The sequence below is a fragment of the Cherax quadricarinatus genome, chromosome 6, assembly GCF_038502225.1.
Source record: "Cherax quadricarinatus isolate ZL_2023a chromosome 6, ASM3850222v1, whole genome shotgun sequence".
NCBI lineage: Eukaryota > Metazoa > Arthropoda > Malacostraca > Decapoda > Parastacidae > Cherax > Cherax quadricarinatus.
This window is the reverse complement of record NC_091297.1, coordinates 25077681-25096869: the sequence shown is the minus strand read 5'-3', so window position 1 is coordinate 25096869 and position 19189 is coordinate 25077681. Positions and strand designations below refer to the sequence as shown.

At 42.9% G+C, this 19189-nt stretch overlaps 1 protein-coding gene across 1 annotated transcript in view; it reads left to right on the top strand.

The window, feature by feature from the left end:
- LOC128692740 (protein amalgam) overlaps positions 1-19189 on the top strand; it is a 340005-nt gene that overhangs the window by 153110 nt on the left and 167706 nt on the right. Inside the window, exon 3 of the mRNA XM_053782073.2 lies at positions 4539-4658. Coding sequence (XP_053638048.1) covers positions 4571-4658 — 88 coding nt within the window. The 5' untranslated portion in view covers positions 4539-4570. The remainder of the gene's footprint in view (positions 1-4538; positions 4659-19189) is intronic.

Genomic DNA, 19189 nt, shown 5'->3' with positions numbered 1-19189 from the left:
TTGGGATGGTGTGATAGGTTGTGGGGTTCTGAGGATAGTTGTGTGTGTGCTTGCCCTTGCTGCTCTGTTCTGCTCTGACTGACCTCTGCTGGTTCCATCCTTGTCTCCTTTCCTAGCTCCCTTCCCTTTTTTGTCCTCTCCCTCAGTTGCTGTCTCTCTGTTCGTGTTCTGTCTCTGTCTAGGAACACCTTCTTGTACTCTTCCGAGCTTTTCAACCGTGGTTTCTCTTGGAGGATCCTGTTCCGCACTGCTTCTGTCCTGAGAATCAGCTTGATCGGTCGGTTTCTCCCCTTCAAGTACCCCCCTATTCTCTGAAAATTTACAATCTCATCCATGTCTTCTCCCCCTATTTCCGTGATGATTTTCTCAATCTCCTTTCTTTCTTCCTGCCGTCTTTCAGTGTGTGTGTCCTTTCCTCTCTCTCCCAAAGCCCATGGATAATCACTGATTTTGCCCTTTCCTCCTCTCATTGCCTCTCCCTCTGTGACTCTGGTTCCTGTCTGTATGTGGTCATTTTCTCCCTTGATTTTTCCATTGGCTCTTGGTAGCATGGTTGTGCCTCAGCATTCAACCTATCTCCCTCTCCATCTCCACCCATCTGCTCTTCCCTTTCACTCCCTGGCCCTTCTTTGCAGGCTGATATGACCTTAGCATAATTCAAATCTCCTTCCTTCCTGTTCAGCCTCTCAGCTTCGTATGGTATGTCTTATCTGGTTACTACCCCTGAGACTTGCTTCAGCCTGTTTACCTCAAATTCTAGAACCTTTACCCTGGCTACTGCAGTTTCGACTTGTGCCTCCCAATTCTTCGTCTCCTTCTCCAACCTCTTTTCCCATTTCACAGAGAGCTCTTTCTCCATTTTTTCAGAAAGCTCTCCTAATTTTCTCTCCCATTCTTGCTCTATCCTTTTCCACTGTTCCTCCATCCATTCCTCCCTACCAGTACCATTGTCATCTGATCCCTGATTCCTGCGAGTCCCAACCATTTTTGTTTTTTTTCTTTAGTGAAAGAGAGAAAGAAAAAAAAAGAAAAAGGGGAGAGAGTGAGAGAGAGGAGGGAGTGACAAGGGAGGAGAGAGAGAAAAGAAGAGGAAGAGAGAGAGGGAGAGGGAGAGAGAGGAAGAGAGAGAAAGTGAGAGGAAGAGAGAGAGGAAGAGAGAGAGGATGAGAGAAAGGGAGAGATAGAGAGAGAGAGAGAGAGAGAGAGAGAGAGAGAGAGAGAGAGAGAGAGAGAGAGAGGAGAGAAATGGGGGGAAAGGGTTATAGTGTCACTTCACAGGAAGGTGTGAAATCCTGTATATATGTGTGTTTGTGTTTGTGTGTGTGTGTGTGTGTGTGTGTGTGTGTGTGTGTGCTACAGCTATTCAATTGCCTAACAGCAGAGTTGTTCTCACCAAGTGTGTGTGGATATGTTTATGTAAATAGTCCTTATTTCCCACGTATGTACTACATATGTACTGTATATGTACCCAATCTCTTGGTTCCCACTGTACTCTTATTCGTTTAAAATTACGTTCAAAAATAAATACACTAGGCTTCGCCTACATGCCGCTACCTCTAAATTTTATTGAATACCAGTAAATGCTGCTTATTCTAATTCTGATAGCTCGAGGAGAGTGACCCCCAATTCCAGCTAGAGACAGGTACTATTGACCCCATGCAACTCAAACTAGGTGAATATTACTTGCGGCTGGCAGTGGAGTAACGTTGCTGGTCTGTCCTGTCCCAGAAGTTGAAGAAGTTTGATGCTTCTCGGTAATTTTTCCACTAACTTCCTGTATGCACTATAGTCTCTACCTCTTCTAATTTTTTCACTCACTCACTGTATTTACTGACACATCTATACATATCTCTTATCTCCCTGGTCTTGAGTCGCACTTATTCTTCAAATACCCCACTGCGTTATTATGGCAACACTATTTAGGCCTGACACAACCGTTCACCCTTCCAACGGCCCCCAATAACACTCAGCCACTGATTTTCTTTGTTTTCTTTTCTGTGATCACTTATATTTCCTTTTTTCGGGGCTTAAGTGATTATATGTACTCTTATGCGTGCACACACCTATATCCCACACTCTATTCCTTACGGCACAGTCAGAAATTACACTAAAACACGAGCTCAAACCGCGTGACTCCTCCACGAGTGTGTGTGTGTGTGTGTGTGTGTGTGTGTGTGTGTGTGTTGCGTGTGTGTGTGTGTTGTGTGTGTGGTGTGTGTGTGTGTGTGTGTGTGTGTGTGTGTGTGTGTGTGTGTGTGTATACACTCGTGCGTGTATGTGTTTGTGAATGAGCTGCCTGACGAGTGTGCTCCAAAGTTGTTTATCTTAGCGCCCAGCTTTGCCATAACCCTGCCTTTGTGACTATGACTATATATCTTTATAATGTTGCTCACCTTCTTCCCCATCGTTATCTACTGCTATGTACAGTAATATTTGTAGATTTTTTATTTACCTGTAAAATCCTTCACTAACTGCTTGTGTTGCTATAAGAGCCAGACAGCGGCTTTATTCCAGGTTTAACAAAATACCTACCTAACCTTCCTAGGCTGCATTGTCTGTTGCCTGGCTCACAGAGCTGTGGAGACAATAATGTCTCATAGCTAGCTAAAAGCCAAGTATATATAAAAGAAAAGGTAAACTAACCCCATTAACCGACATTAGTTGAGTATCATATCTTTGGACTTCGTCACTGCATAATAGAGCATGTGGCCATCTTAAAGCAATACTACCTTGGTTGTCGTATTGTGGAGATGTCTAAACTCACATATCAAAGTTTATCACTACAAGATAATCCTTCACTCTGCCTGTTATTCCACTAATTCCCTGAATTTGTGATTTTACTTTTGTCCGCTTAAATAACTGCTGTTAGTATCCACTTCCAATGCCCGAGGTACCGGCACTTAGGCTCCAACCAGTTAATTTTCACTTTCATTTCATTTCACAGATTCGTTACCGTGTCTTGAGTACGTATGTATGACTGTTCATAGACAAGATCTCGAAGTATGATCACTAAGACTCCCTTAGTACAGCCCTAGTAACAGGAAATACCCGGAGGCTGCTTTAAGCTGTGATGCCTTCAACCTACCATCCGTGTTTGCCCTGTGATGATCAAACGATCCTTAAATCAACGCTGCGTCCAGGAAGAAGCCGAGAGCATGGTCAAAACTTGTCGATGGTCATGGTTACCAAACAGGTCAGGGTGAACGTATGTACCGGAGTCATGCAACAAAAGTGTGTTTGAAAACGATGCCAGTAATTCCGAGGAGAGTTCTGAAATGATCAAGGGTTGTTAACAGTATGAGTTGGAGGATTATCTATTCAATTTTAGTAATCACCGTAATTTCCTATTTCTTCACACATGATCAGGCTCAGTGACTAGTGATCTGCTGAACTTCCGCGCAAGAGGTAATAATTAATTTACCGATCACAGTGCACAGCAAGCCCAAAGTGCAGAGTTCAGTTAGGCTTTCTCATGCCAAGGCATCCTGAGGGAGTCGAAGCCCACCCGTACTTTCATGCAAGAGAACACCGTAATCCCTCCACCAAAAGGAAAGGATCTCTCATCAATTTTCCATCAATGAACTTCACAGTGCTGTCAATAGCTCACTGGAAGACTTAATTACATCAGCCTGGAGGCTCGCTGTGTCTTCTATGGATGCCATACACATACGAATTCTAGCAGCAGTTGCAATGGATGAGTCGGTGTTATGGTTTATATTCCTCTTTATGTCTGATACGAAATAAGAAATTAAAGTGGAGACAGAATGTCACTGTAGCAGCTCTTGATTTCACTTTCTGTACTATTCCTGTTTGGTTCTGTTAGGATGCTTAAGAAATAAAGGTATGCTGAAGTTGTTTGTTAGTAATATTAAATTCATAGGGCAGTAGTAGGAGCCAAACAACGCCCGAGGAATGGAAGGTAATCAGGTTTGATTATAAGGTGAAGAAAGCCCCGGTTTCCTAGATCAAGAGCCCTTTATCGACATCAAGCGAACCACTTTAAAGAGAGTGAAGGAGAACGAGAATGATACAAAGCTACCAAATATATGTAACCCTGGCAAAGGGTTAATGCAACAATGAGTGTGTGTGTGCAGGGATTTAAGTTTGTGTGATCGGCTTGTTTCACAGCATATGAAAAAAAAAAAAAAAAAAAAAAAAAAAAAAAAAAAAAAAAGACTTTTCTGGAGTTAATGAAGTTAGGCAAAGTCCCAGATTTTTTTATATTTCTCGCTCTTAGGGAGGTAAAAAACAAACATTTTGCAAGAGTGTATCTGGAGTCATTACGGTTGTTACCTGACTCACTCCTTATAATTTCTCTATTGCGAGTTCACATTAATTTTATTATTACTCCCGTTCATCAATCTGTCCATCATCACAATAACCATTACAATAATAATCACTGCCATCATTATTATAATCATCTTCAGCATCATAATACGATCGTCATCTTCATCGCCATCCTACCAGTACTCTCTCATCTGATATTTCTCTCATCGTCATTTCAGTCGAACACTGAAGCGCATACTTCTCTTTTCCAGAGATCTTCCAAGACTTCAGCAGGTGTGAAGGCATGACCATCAGCGGCTGCGTCACCCCATTCTCACTCTCTCTTGTCGCCACAACTGCCATACTCGTCTCTAGTGTGGCCCTGGCCAACGGTAAGTATTTCATGGCTGATGAACACCCCATGATCTTTTTTCAGTCAATCTATACGCAACCTTCTTGCTCTAAGATTCCCTTCAATATCCTACGCAGGACATACATTAGCCAAATCTTCGAGAACAGCCTTCAGAAACAAACATTATAGGCCTGCTCAACTTTCATCACTCTTGCCATCACTAAGTTTTCTGGTTTATACTGCACCAGTGAGTATTCAGACATGTTTTTCTCTGACAACATTATCAATTGTACCGGTCGTTACCCTGTAATGTTGTACCGGTGGAGTCAATACCAATCAATTACATATACAAGACAGAAAAATCCGTTGGTTGCAGACAGACTAGTCCTGGAGCTGAAGTATATGAACTAAGAGGAAAAACTAAAGGAGCTAAATGTTGCATCTCAAGAATGCAATGGGGCAGATAGTCACGATATTCATGTTACTTAGAAACAAAGATTATTTACCATAAGATAAGCCAGAACAAGGGGGTCATTAAAGGAACCTACACACCCAGAATAGCCACGAATATGTTAGAGCGTAACTGTAGTGCAAACGTAGTGATATAGGGGTTCAAGCTTAGAAGATATGGTAGGAAGTAGATGCGAGAGTGATAAAAAGGACAATGTTTCGCTCCGTATGTTGCTTTTATTTGCACAATAAAAGCTTGTTCTGCAACGTAAGTCTTTTCTTTACCACTCTTAGCAGTGCGTCATTTGGATCAAGATGGTAGAGGATAGGAGGTCAGCCATCAACTACGTAAGTTGGCTGAAAGTTAAGGAGTAGACCCTTAAGCTGAATTTCAACTGAAGCAGGCCACCTCTGTGAATAATCCCACATGCACACCCGTCAGCAGGTATGTTGGGGGACAGGAGAATGTGGCTGATGTTAATTAAGTACTTTTGAGTACATAAAGGTAAAGGCAAATCACACACACACACACACACACACACACACACACACACACACACACACACACACACACACACACACACCGGACATCACCGGACATCACCACATCACCGGACATCACAGCTCTCACAGAAACCAAGCTTACAGGTATGATAACAGATGCCATCTTTCCAACGGGATACCAAATCCTGAGGAAAGACAGAGGGAACAGGGGGGGTGGAGGAGTGGCGTTGCTGATCAAAAATCGCTGGAATTTTGATGAGCTGGAGAGAGGAGATAGCGGAGAAGAAAGTGATTACATAGTGGGAACACTTCACTCTGGAGGTCCCAAGGTGGTAATAGCAGTGATGTATAACCCACCACAGAACAGCAGGAGGCCAAGGCAAGAGTACGACGAGAGCAATAGAGCGATGGTTGACACACTGGCTAGAGTGGCCAGAAGAGCTCATGCATACAGGGCAAAGCTCCTGATCATGGGTGACTTTAACCACAAGGAGATCGATTGGGAGAACTTGGACCCACATGGGGGCCAAGATACATGGAGGGCTAAGATGATGGAGGTGGTACTGGAGAACTTCATGTACCAACACGTAAGGGACACTACAAGAGAGAGAGGAGAGGATGAACCAGCAAGGCTGGACTTAGTATTCACCTTCAGTAGTGCAGATATCGAGGACATCACATATGAAAGACCCCTTGGGGCCAGTGACCATGTGGTTTTAAGCTTCGAATACACAGTAGAGCTACAAGTGGAGGGAGAAGCAGGAAGGCCAGGACGAATGAAGCCAAACTACAAGAAAGGGGACTACACAGGAATGAGGAACTACCTGAACGGGGTTCAGTGGGACAGAGAACTGGCAGGGAAGCCAGTTAATGAGATGATGGAATATGTAGCAACAAAATGCAAGGAGGCTGAGGAGAGGTTTGTACCCAAGGGTAACAGGATTAATGAAAAAGCCAGGATGAGCCCATGGTTTACCCAAAGGTGCAGGGAGGCAAAAACCAAGTGTGCTAGGGAATGGAAGAAATATAGAAGGCAAAGGACCCAGGAGAATAAGGAGAACAGTCGTAGAGCCAGAAACGAATATGCACAGATAAGAAGGGAGGCCCAAAGACAATATGAAAATGACATAGCAGCGAAAGCCAAATCTGACCCGAAACTGTTGTACAGCCACATCAGGAGGAAAACAACAGTCAAGGACCAGGTAATCAGGCTAAGGAAGGAAGGAGGAGAGACAACAAGAAATGACCGTGAAGTATGTGAAGAACTCAACAAGAGATTCAAAGAAGTGTTCACAGAGGAGACAGAAGGGACTCCAGAAAGACGGAGAGGTGGGGCACACCACCAAGTGCTGGACACAGTGCACACAACCGAGGAAGAAGTGAAGAGGCTTCTGAGTGAGCTAGATACCTCAAAGGCAATGGGGCCAGATAACATCTCCCCATGGGTATTGAGAGAGGGAGCAGAGGCGCTATGTGTACCCCTAACAACAATATTCAATACATCTATCGAAACAGGGAGATTGCCTGAGGCATGGAAGACAGCAAATGTAGTCCCAATCTTTAAAAAAGGAGACAGACATGAAGCATTAAACTACAGACCAGTGTCACTGACATGTATAGTATGCAAAATCATGGAGAAGATTATCAGGAGAAGAGTGGTGGAACACCTAGAAAGGAATGATCTCATCAACAGCAGCCAACATGGTTTCAGGGACGGGAAATCCTGTGTCACAAACCTACTGGAGTTCTATGACATGGTGACAGCAGTAAGACAAGAGAGAGAGGGGTAGGTGGATTGCATTTTCTTGGACTGCAAGAAGGCGTTTGACACAGTTCCACACAAGAGATTGGTGCAAAAACTGGAGGACCAAGCAGGGATAACAGGGAAGGCACTACAATGGATCAGGGAATACTTGTCAGGAAGACAGCAGCGAGTCATGGTACGTGGCGAGGTGTCAGAGTGGGCACCTGTGACCAGCGGGGTCCCGCAGGGGTCAGTCCTAGGACCAGTGCTGTTTCTGGTATTTGTGAACGACATGACGGAAGGAATAGACTCTGAGGTGTCCCTGTTTGCAGATGACGTGAAGTTGATGAGAAGAATACACTCGATCGAAGACCAGGCAGAACTACAAAGGGATCTGAACAGGCTGCAGACCTGGTCCAGCAATTGGCTCCTGGAGTTCAACCCCACCAAGTGCAAAGTCATGAAGATTGGGGAAGGGCAAAGAAGGCCGCAGACGGAGTACAGTCTAGGGGGTCAGAGACTACAAACCTCACTCAAGGAAAAAGATCTTGGGGTGAGTATAACACCAGGCACATCTCCTGAAGCGCACATCAACCAAATAACTGCTGCAGCATATGGGCGCCTAGCAAACCTCAGAACAGCATTCCGACATCTTAATAAGGAATCATTCAGGACCCTGTACACCGTGTATGTTAGGCCCATATTGGAGTATGCGGCACCAGTTTGGAACCCACACCTAGCCAAGCACGTGAAGAAACTAGAGAAAGTGCAAAGGTTTGCAACAAGACTAGTCCCAGAGCTAAGAGGTATGTCCTACGAGGAGAGGTTAAGGGAAATCAACCTGACGACACTGGAGGACAGGAGAGATAGGGGGGACATGATAACGACATACAAAATACTGAGAGGAATTGACAAGGTGGACAAAGACAAGATGTTCCAGAGATTGGACACAGTAACAAGGGGACACAGTTGGAAGCTGAAGACACAGATGAATCACAGGGATGTTAGGAAGTATTTCTTCAGCCACAGAGTAGTCAGTAAGTGGAATAGTTTGGGAAGCGATGTAGTGGAGGCAGGATCCATACATAGCTTTAAGCAGAGGTATGATAAAGCTCACGGCTCAGGGAGAGTGACCTAGTAGCGATCAGTGAAGAGGCGGGGCCAGGAGCTCGGACTCGACCCCCGCAACCTCAACTAGGTGAGTACACACAACTGCTGCAGCATATGGGCGCCTGGCAAACTTGAGAAACGCGTTCCGATACCTTAGTAAGGAATCGTTCAAGACACTGTACACCGTGTACGTCAGGCCCATACTGGAGTATGCAGCACCTGTTTGGAACCCGCACTTGATCAAGCACGTCAAGAAATTAGGGAAAGTGTAAAGGTTTGCGACAAGGTTAGTTCCAGAGCTAAGGGAAACGTCCTATGAAGAAAGGTTAAGGGAAATCGGCCTGACGACACTGGAGGACAGGAGGGTCAGGGAAGACATGATAACGACATATAAAATACTGCGCGGAATAGACAAGGTGGACAAAGACAGGATGTTCCAGGGAAGGGACACAGAGCAGGGAGAGAGAGGACCCAGTAGCAACCAGTGAAGAGGCGGGGCCAGGAGCTAAGAGTCGACCCTGCAAGCACAAATAGGCGAGCACAAATAGGCGAGTACAAATAGGCGAGTACATGGTCCAGGGAAGGAAAGTCGTCCTGTATCACAAACCTACTGGAGTTTTATGGCAACGTAACGGAAGTAAGACACGAGAAAGGGGCGTGGGTAGACTATTTTCTTGAACTGCAAGAAGGCCTTCGACACAGTTCCTTGCAAGAGATTAGTACAAAAGCTGGAGGACCAGGCACAATAACAGGAAGAGCACTGCAATGGATCAGGGAGTACCTGACAGGGAAGCAACAACAATAACGTTATGGTACGTGACGAGGTGTCAGAGTGGGCGCCTGAGACGAGCGGGGTTCCACAGGGCTCAGTCCTAAGACCAGTGCTGTGAATGACGTGACGGAAGGTATAGACTCAGAAGTGTCCCAGTTTGCAGATGACGTGAAATAAATGAGGAGAATTAAATCGAATGAGGATCGGGCAGGACTACAAAGAAACCTGGACAGGTTGCAAGCTTGATCCAGCAACTGGCTCCCTGAATTTAACCCCGCCAAATGCAAAGTCATGAAGATAGGGGAAGGGCAAATAAGGTTTCAGAGTACAGGCTAGGTGGATAAAGACTGCAAGCCTCACTCATGGAAAGGGATCAGGTGAGTATAATGCCGATCACATCTCCTGAGGCGCACATCAACCAGATAACTGCTGCAGCATATGGACTCATGGAAAACCTGAGAATAGTGTTCCGATACCTCAGTAAGGAATCGTTCAAGACTCTGTACACAGTGTACGTCAGGCCCATGCTAGAGTATACAGCACCAGTTTGGAACCCAAACCTGGTCAAACACGCCAGAAAATTAGAGAAAGTGCAAAGGTTTGCAACAAGAGTAATTCCAGAGCTATGGAAAATGCCCTATGAAGAAAGGTTAAAAGAAATTGGCCTGACAATACTGGAGGACAAGAGGGTTATGGGAGACATGACAATGTCATACAAAATACTGCAAGGAATTGAGTGTGGGCAGAGACAGGATGTTCCAGAGATGGGACACAGAAACAAGGGGTCACAATTGAAAGTTGATGACTCAGATGAGTCAAAGAGATGCTAGGAAGTATTTCTTTAGTCATGAGTTGTCAGAAAGTGGAATAGTCTAGCAAGCGATGTAATGGAGGCAGGAACCATACATAGTTTCAAGACGAGATATGATAAAGCTCATGGAACAGCGAGAGGACCCAGTAGTGATCAGTGAAAGGGCGGGACAAGGAGCTATGAATTGACCCCTGTAACCACAAATAGGTGAGTACACACACGATGGTGGAGAGGATAGCTGAAGAGAGTAAGAATTGGGAACAATGAAGTGGGATGCAGAGCCGAGGAACAGGAACAACAGTCGATAGCGAGGTGTTATCAGGCCACTGAGAGGTTAAGGAAATATTAAGTGAAGCAACAATGGTGAGGCTTAAATCAGACCCAAAGATGCAAAGGGAAAGAAAATGGGAAGATGAGAGGGTAAGGTCAATTATTCATGGGCTTCAGGAGGCTGAACAGAGGACATGCAAAGTAAGATGACAGGGGACGATGAAATAAATTGAAAATATCATCAAACAAACAGTAGAGGATATGACCAAACTCACAAATTTTTAGAAAACTGAGGATATTAGAGATGAAAAATCGCCCAGTCAAATTGACAGTCATAACAGAAATTGTATGAAACAGGATCTTGCAGTAGAAACCATGGTTAAAGAACTCACAGAAATAGCAGTGAGTGTACCTCCACCTCGGCAGAACATGAAAAGACTGGGAGAAGCCAAGAGAGAGAGAGAGAGAGAGAGAGAGAGAGAGAGAGAGAGAGAGAGAGAGAGAGAGAGAATATACAAAGACACAAGGGACAGGAAGGAGAGACAAAGCAGGCATTGACAGGTAGGCAAGTCCAGACTTGGGAGGATCACTAAATGCAACCACCCACAGAACATCCTCGACCCCTACCTGTCACCACACCCAAACACAAAATCCCAAAACAAACCAAAATCCACGCCCACGGACTCCACCCTTCCAACATATAAACTCCAACTTCACAGCAGTCACCCATAGTATCGTGCCTTGCCACCCACTCTCAACCCCAAACAACCCCCTCCCCCACCTGCAAGAAGAGAAGAAGGTGCGACACAAACGAATCATGAAGGTATCCCCAAACATCATAGCAATCACATAAACAAAACTCACTGGGATAACAGACGTGATCTTCCTGGCTGGGTATCAGATCCTGAAGAAAGTCAAAGAGAACAGAGGGAAGGAGTTGCTCTGCTCATCAAAAACCAATGGAATTTTGAGGAGCTGGATGGTATGGACATAGGGGAAGTAGGTAAATACATAGTAGAATTCTTCAGATTTGGGGGCACCAAGGTGGTGGTAGCAGTGGTGTACAGCCCGCTGAAGAATAGCAAGAGACCAAAACAAGAGTATGATGAGAGGAACAGAACAATGGTAAACAATAGCTTAGGTGGTCAGAAGGCCCCACTGGGTAAGGCAAAGTTACTAGTTACTGGGGATTTCAACCACAGGGAGATCGATTTGGAAAACCTGGAACTATATGGGGACCAGAAAAGTGGGGGGCTAAGATGTCAAAGGCAGTACTGAAAAGCATCATTCATCAACATGTTAGGGACACACCCAGAGAGAGAGAGAAGAGAATGAAACAGCAAGACTGGACCTAGTATTCACTTTGAGCAGTTCCGACATTTGAGATATTACATATGAAAGGCCCCTCGGCACTTTTGATCACATGGTCTTGAGTTTCAAATAAAACAGTGGAGAATAAAGCAGTACAAGAAGACGGGAGAAGCCAAACTTCAAAAGAGGAAACTACACAACACAGGCATGATGCAATTCCTGTATCAAGAGGTTCAGTGAGTAAAAGAACTGGAGGGAAAGACAGTAAATAAAATGATGGAACACGTGGCCAAAAATTGCAGAAAGATAGACGAGAAGTTTGTACACAAGGGTAACAGAAAAAATGGGAAGACCATGGCTCACCTAAAGGTATAGAGAGGCCAAAGCTAAATGCGCTAGAACATGGAAAAGTAAAGTAAAGTATGAGAATGACATAGCATTGAAAGCCATATCTGACCCAAAGCTGTTATACAGTCACATCGGGAGGAAATCAAGAGCCAAGGACCAGGTAATCAGGTTGAGGAAGAAAGGAGGGAAGCTAGAAGGAAATGACCAGGAATTCTCAAAGGAGACAAAGGCTTCCAGCAAACCTGTAGGTGGTATGGAACACCAAAAAGTACTGGACACTCTATACACAACCGAGGAGGAGGAGAAACTGCTGTGCAAACTAGATACCTCGAGGGCAGTGGGCCCAGACTACTTCTTTCGATGGGTACTGAGAGAAGAAGCAGAGGCAGTGTGCTACTAACAACAATCTTCAACAAATCTACTGAAAAAGGAAGCCACTAGAGGTATGGAAGACAACAAATGTAGTCCCAATTTTTAAGATAGGAAACAGATAAGCAGCACCAAACTACGGACCAGTGTCACTTACATTTGCAGTATGTAAAGTCATGGTGATTATAAGAAGACTGGCGGAGCTTATACACGATAACCAGCACGGTTCCAGGAATGGGAAATTCTGTGTCACGAATTTACTAGAGTTTTATGACAAGGTAACTGTAGTAAGACAAGAGAGAGAGATGGGTGGGTAGTCACACAAGAGATTGATACAAAGGCTACAGGAGCAGGCAAGTATAGCAGGAAAAGCACTGCAATGGATCAGGGAATACTTGACAGGAAAGAAACGAGCGATGATATGTAACGAGATATCAGAGTGGGCGTATGTGCCTAGCGGGGTTTCGAATGGGTCATTCCTAGCGCCGGTGCTGTTTCTTGTAGATGTGAAAGACGAGACGGAAGGGATAGATTCAGGGGTGTCCTTGACTGCAGACAACGAAGCTAATGCGGAGAATTCAAAGCGGACAAAGACTAGTTAAGATTGCAAAGAGATCTGGACAGGTTGTAACCCGGGTCCGACAATTGGCTCCTGGAGTTTAACCTCACAAGTATGGAACCCAAACCTGGTAAAGCACATAACGAATTTAGAGAAAGGCCAAAGGTTTGCAACGAGACTACTACTGTAGCTATGGGGGTATGTCCTACGAGAAGAAGTTAAGGAAACTCAACCTGATGACACTGGAGGACAGGACTGATAGGAAGATGATGATAACGGCGTATAAAATACTGAGAAGAATTGACAAGGTGGACACGAACAGATTGTTTCAGAGATGGGACACAGGAGCAAGGGTCCACAACTGAAAGTTCAATACTCAGATGAGCCAGAGGGATATCAGGAAGTATTTGCTCGGTACTAGAGATGTAAGAAAGTGGAGCAATCTGGAGAGTGAAGTAGTGGAGGCAGAATCCATACATAGCTTTAAGAAGAGGTACAACAAGGCTCATAGAGCGGGGAAAGAATTGATCTAGTAGCGACCAGAGAAGAGGCGGGGTCAGAAGCTGTGTATTGACCCCTGGAACCACAAACAGGTGAGGACAGGGACACATCAGTACTGAAATATTCGACCACAAAAAGAAAAAAAAACATCCATGAATATTTTCACTTCATTCTGTAAACAAAGTTACATCCTATGCCTCTGAAAAATCACAGAGGCAGTGTATACTTTTTTTTCCCACCCGAGTCCAAATATTGGGCCATCCAACAATGATATCCTTTCCGGACATGAGCGCGAATCGTACATTTTCAAGTATATTTACACGTATATGTACATCTTCAGCTGCACATGAACATAATTAACCACCTGGACATGCACCTATTTATGCACTACCCAATGCACGAGTAAATACATGTAAGAATGATGCTCCACAAACATATCCATGCGCAAGTAAATTTACGCGTAATGCACAGAAATACGTTGATATTCATGTACTTTCTGACATGTTACACTAAATTCACGTTCTTACACCGTCCAGTACAAAAGTCGTTTTCACGTGAATCTGCCAGTTAACACACGTGTATTTACGTAAAAATACCTCCTGAAACAAATCAATGTTCAAACTGGAGATAACGCCTACGACAAAGCAAATCCACGAACACGTATTTCAAGGACACACAATTCCGTGGACATGTACGTAAATTACACGTACACAGCTGAGCGAAATAATGAAATTATTATAATCACTGTTATTATTATTATTATTATTATTATTATTATTATTATTATTTCCTATGTACCAGCCGTCTCTCACTGAGGCAGAGTGACATAAAAAGAAAATTTAAAGTTTTTCTTGTTACATTTAGAAATTTATACAGGATAAGGGGTTACTAGCCCCTTGCTCCCGGCATTTTAGTAGCCTCTTATGATACGCATGACTTACGGTGGAAGGATTTGTTTCCACTTCCCCATGGAGATTACTGTTATAAATAAAGCGGAAAAACGAAACGATGATACAGCGCCTTGGGAATGGGAGGATAACAAGACTGATATAAGGAAGGAAAGGATAGCCCAATTTTTTTGGATCATTAGCCCTTCACCAGCGTCTTCCTTGAAGGGTAACAAAATGGTTCCTGCCCGGGGTGAAACAGAGCAATTTCTCTCCGTTCCAGGGAGACGAATGAACTATTAATAAAGCTAAATCATCTTCATTGGGAAACGCTAGCCTCTTAGAGGTTATACAACGCTCTGGTAAATGGGAGATAATCAGGTTTTATCCAAGAGGGAATCTCCAATTCATTGGATGAAGAGCCCTTCAAGAACATCGAACCACTACCTGGTGGTAGTGGTTCGAAAATATACTTAAAACCAGTGCGGCATGAGTCCTACACTCGTTCATTCACTTACTTCAAGTATGAATATTCAGCACATTTTTGCACGCAGAGTAATAGTAACAGTTAGAACGGTTCCTCGACATTTTCAGCTCCGTTGTTGCCTAAGGTACTACGGCCCTTTTATATTTTTATTTCCTTATTTGAGGTTAATTAAATTTCCGTTATTTACTTTTAATTTATGTATCCTAATCCAAAGTAACTTAAAATAAATTAAAATGAAATAAAGGTAAATGACCGTGAAGACGGGTGATAATACTTTTGTAGAACAATCAAAATGTATAACGCATAACCAGAATAATATAAAATAATATACTCGAAAATATTCAGTACGAAACATTTCGCCATCAATATACAAGAAATTCTTGTTTAATTTCAAATACTTTTCATGATAATCGAGTTGCTGTTTTGAATTACATCTTGCACGTAGCCTCACCTTTGTCTCCATAACTCCGAAGGTATGTAAACCTTGTGGGTATTTTACGAGTCCCATTTATCGTGTGTTGGGATTACAAGATCTTCAGTTAGTCATGTATAAAACTTACGTCTGTACGGGGCAGAAATGGTATAGTTTTCTTGGTGAAAAGACAGTAAGTGCAGAGAAAAGATTTATTCATGACGTATCGCTCTAAACACATCTTTATCAAATCGTTAAGTGAAACATGGTATGTGAAGAAAGGTTTACTCTGAAAATAGTGACTTTCCATCATAATTGTTGGCAAGTCTTGCCTCTCAAGCGATTTCGTTTCACTTGACGTACCGAATATTCAAAGAACAGCCTTGTCCTCCACACTACTTCTACTATCATTAAAGCTGCCATCACGAAACAGTTTCAGTTATGTATGCGATTATTTGCAACACAATACTTGAGCGCTCACTCGCATGCTCCCTCGCTCACACGCTCATCGTTTTCGAGAAGTAATGTTTGCTGAAGCATCAACTGGAACAACAGTTTGTTAGAGCCGTCACCCACCGCGTTTATTACTTTCAGAACAGACACGTAAATACTGCAAAACGTGTCCCAGGGAAGTATTGACGACTTTTAGAGTGTAGGTTGCATGGTGTCAAGCCTCTCCCGCATCGCAATGATCGCAGTGTATCTCCTCATTTCTAAGCTATATAAAATGTAAAGGGTAAGGCAGCTATATAAAATGTAAGGGGTAAGGCAGCTGGGATTGATGGGATCAAAACAGAAATGTTAAAAGCAGGTGGGGATGTAGTTTTGAAGTGGTTGGTGCTTTTATTTAATAAATGTATGGAAGAGGGTAAAAATACCTAGGGATTGGCAGAGAGTATGCATAGTTCCTTGGTTTAAAGGCAAGGGGGACAAAACAGAGTGCAAAAATTACAGGGGAAATAAGTATATTGAAAATACCTGGTAAAGTGTATGGTCGAGTTGAAATATTATTGAAAGAATAGCAGGATAGCAGATGAACAAGGAAGCTTTAGGAAGGATAGGTGGTGTGTAGACCAAGTGTTTACTGTTAAACATATAAATGCTGCAAATATAAGGAATAGGAGGTAGGTTATTAAAAGCAGTGAAGAGTTTTCACGAGGATAGTGAGGATCAGGTTAGAGTATGAAGGAGAGAGGGGAAATTATTTCCCACCGAAAGTAGGTCTTAGACAAGAATGTGTGATGTCACCGTGGTTGTTCAATATATTTATAGATGGGGTTGTAAGAAAAGTGAATGTTCGGGTGTTGGCAAGCTGTGTGGGGTTAAAAGATGAGGAGTCTAACACAAAGTGGGAGTTATCACAGTTGTTCTTTGCTGATGACACTGCTTCTGGGAGATTCTAAAGAGAAGTTGCAGAGGTTGGTGGATGAGTTTGGTAGGGTATGTAGAAGAGGAAAATTAACAGTGAATTTAGGAAAGAGTAAAGTGATGAGGATAACAAAAAACAATTAGGTAAATACAGATTGGATATCAGATTGGAGAGAGAGTATGGAGGAGGGAAATGTATTCAGATATTTAGGAGTGGGCGTGTTAGCAGACTGATCTATGAAAGATGAGATGAATCATAGAATTGACATTACACACACACACACACACACACACACACATATATAACTCACGAAATCGTAATGACACGATTGCAAACAAACCATATCATGGTTTGGTTTGTTTGCAATCGTGTCATTACGATTTCGTGAGTCATGTTGACGGCATTAAGGGGACTTGAGCTAGAGTTCGTCACGGCCACGCTAGCTGGAGATTCGTCTGTAAAAACTTGCATTTGTGGTCACAGTGGTGCCTATGCTAACCTTCCTATGGTATAGAAATATACCTAGTTGGACGAATCTTATTGTGGCTAGCTGGTCCAATGGCTAACGCGACGGTCTGGAGTTTTGAGACTCTGACCGCGGGTTCAATCCCGCCCGTGGTATGATTTACACACACACACACACATTATATATATATATATATATATATATATATATATATATATATATATATATATATATATATATATATGACAATGTGAGAAGTCACGAAAGCGCTTGGAATTTCGTTATTCTTTTACAGTGGTTTTTCTGCATATTGTGATATCAAATGTTTACTTTGATTTTATTGCATATGTATATATATATATATATATATATATATATATATATATATATATATATATATATATATATATATATATATATGTCGTGCCGAATAGGCAAAATTTGCGATCTTGGCTTTAACAGCAACGTTCTTCTTGTCATATAGGACAAGTGAAAATTTGTGTATGCAATAATTTCGCCAAAATCATTCTGAACCTAACGAAAAAAACATATTTCACTGTGTTTGTTTAGCATTAAATTATTGTAAACAAATCTACAATATATTTAGCTGAGTTAGGCTAAAATAAATTGTTCTTGTTATAATAAGGTTAGGTAAGTTTTCTAAGTTCCTTTTGGTGCAAAATTATAAATTTTTGCATCAACATTAATGAAAAAAATGTATCTTTAAACGTATAATAGAAAATTTTAGAAATGACTTAATTTTAAATGAGTTCTTGCTAATTGGCCAGTTTTACCTATTAGGCACGACATTACACACACACACACACATATATATATATATATATATATATATATATATATATATATATATATATATATAATGTCGTGCCGAATAAGTAAAACTGGTCAATTAGCAAGAACTCATTTAAAGTTAAGTCTTTTCTGAAATTTTCTCTTATACGTTTAAAGATATATTTTTTTAATTAATGTTAATGTAAAAAATTTTAATTTTGCACCAAAAGAAACTTAGAAAACTTACCTAACCTTATTTTAACAAGAGCAATTTATTTTAGCCTAACCCAACTCAATATATTTTAAATACGTTTACAGTAATTTAGTACTAAATAAACACAATCAAATATATTTTTTTCGTTAGGTTCAGAATGGTTTCACAAATTTTCACTTGTCCTATATGGCAAGATGAGCGTTGCTATTTAAGCCAAGATCGCAAGTTCTGCCTATTCGACACGACATATATATACACACTGCATTCTGTCTTCGCGTTTGGCTTCCAGTGCATTAGTCAAGAAGACAGTTCCTGAACGCTTGAGAGACGTGGTAGGAGCTCAAGACCCCAAGTTTACTGAAGCAGCGATTCAGTGGGACACTCTTACAGACTCCTCCAGTAGACCAGCTCCTCCGAAAGAGCACAAACAGTCCCACTGGGACAAACCGATCATGAAAAAAATCGCCAACACAATGCTCTCCAATGCTTCAGGAAAGAACAAAGCTCGTCTCCTGGCAGTGAAGGCACCACACTCAGGAGATTGCCTGTTAGCTGTTCCCAATACCTCCCTGGGCACCCGTCTCGACCCACAGGCCATTCGGATTGGTGTTGCTCTTCGCCTAGCCGCCCCCATCCTCACCGAACATAGGTGTATTTGCGGCAGGGCGACAGCTGATCAATTCGGACTTCATGGTCTCGTGTGTCACACAGCAGAAGGGAAGTATGCCAGACATGAGGAGGTCAATGACATCATAAAGAGAAGCCTCGCCACAGCCCGTTGCCCAGCTCAACGGGAACCCCAAGTACAGAGGTCTGATGGAAGTCAAAAGCGTCCTGATGGAGCCACTATGCTACCCTCGAAGGATGGAAAGCAGATTGCCTGGGACTACAGCTGTGCCGCCACATTGGCAGACACCTACTTGCCATACTCCGTAGTGGAAGCGTGTGGAGCTGCCAGCCACAGGGAGACCCAGAAGATCCGAAAATATGAAGACCTTCCCCCTTGCTATAACTTCATTCCAATAGGGTCGGAGACCCTTGGAGCATGGGGCAAGTGTGCTCTAGAGTTCCTCAAAGAGCTGGGTGAAAAGCTCGTCATAGAAACCAAGGACCACAAGGCGACCAGCTTCCTCTTTCAGAGACTCAGTGTTGCGATCCAGATAGGAAATGCCTGCAGCATTCTGGGCACGCGGCC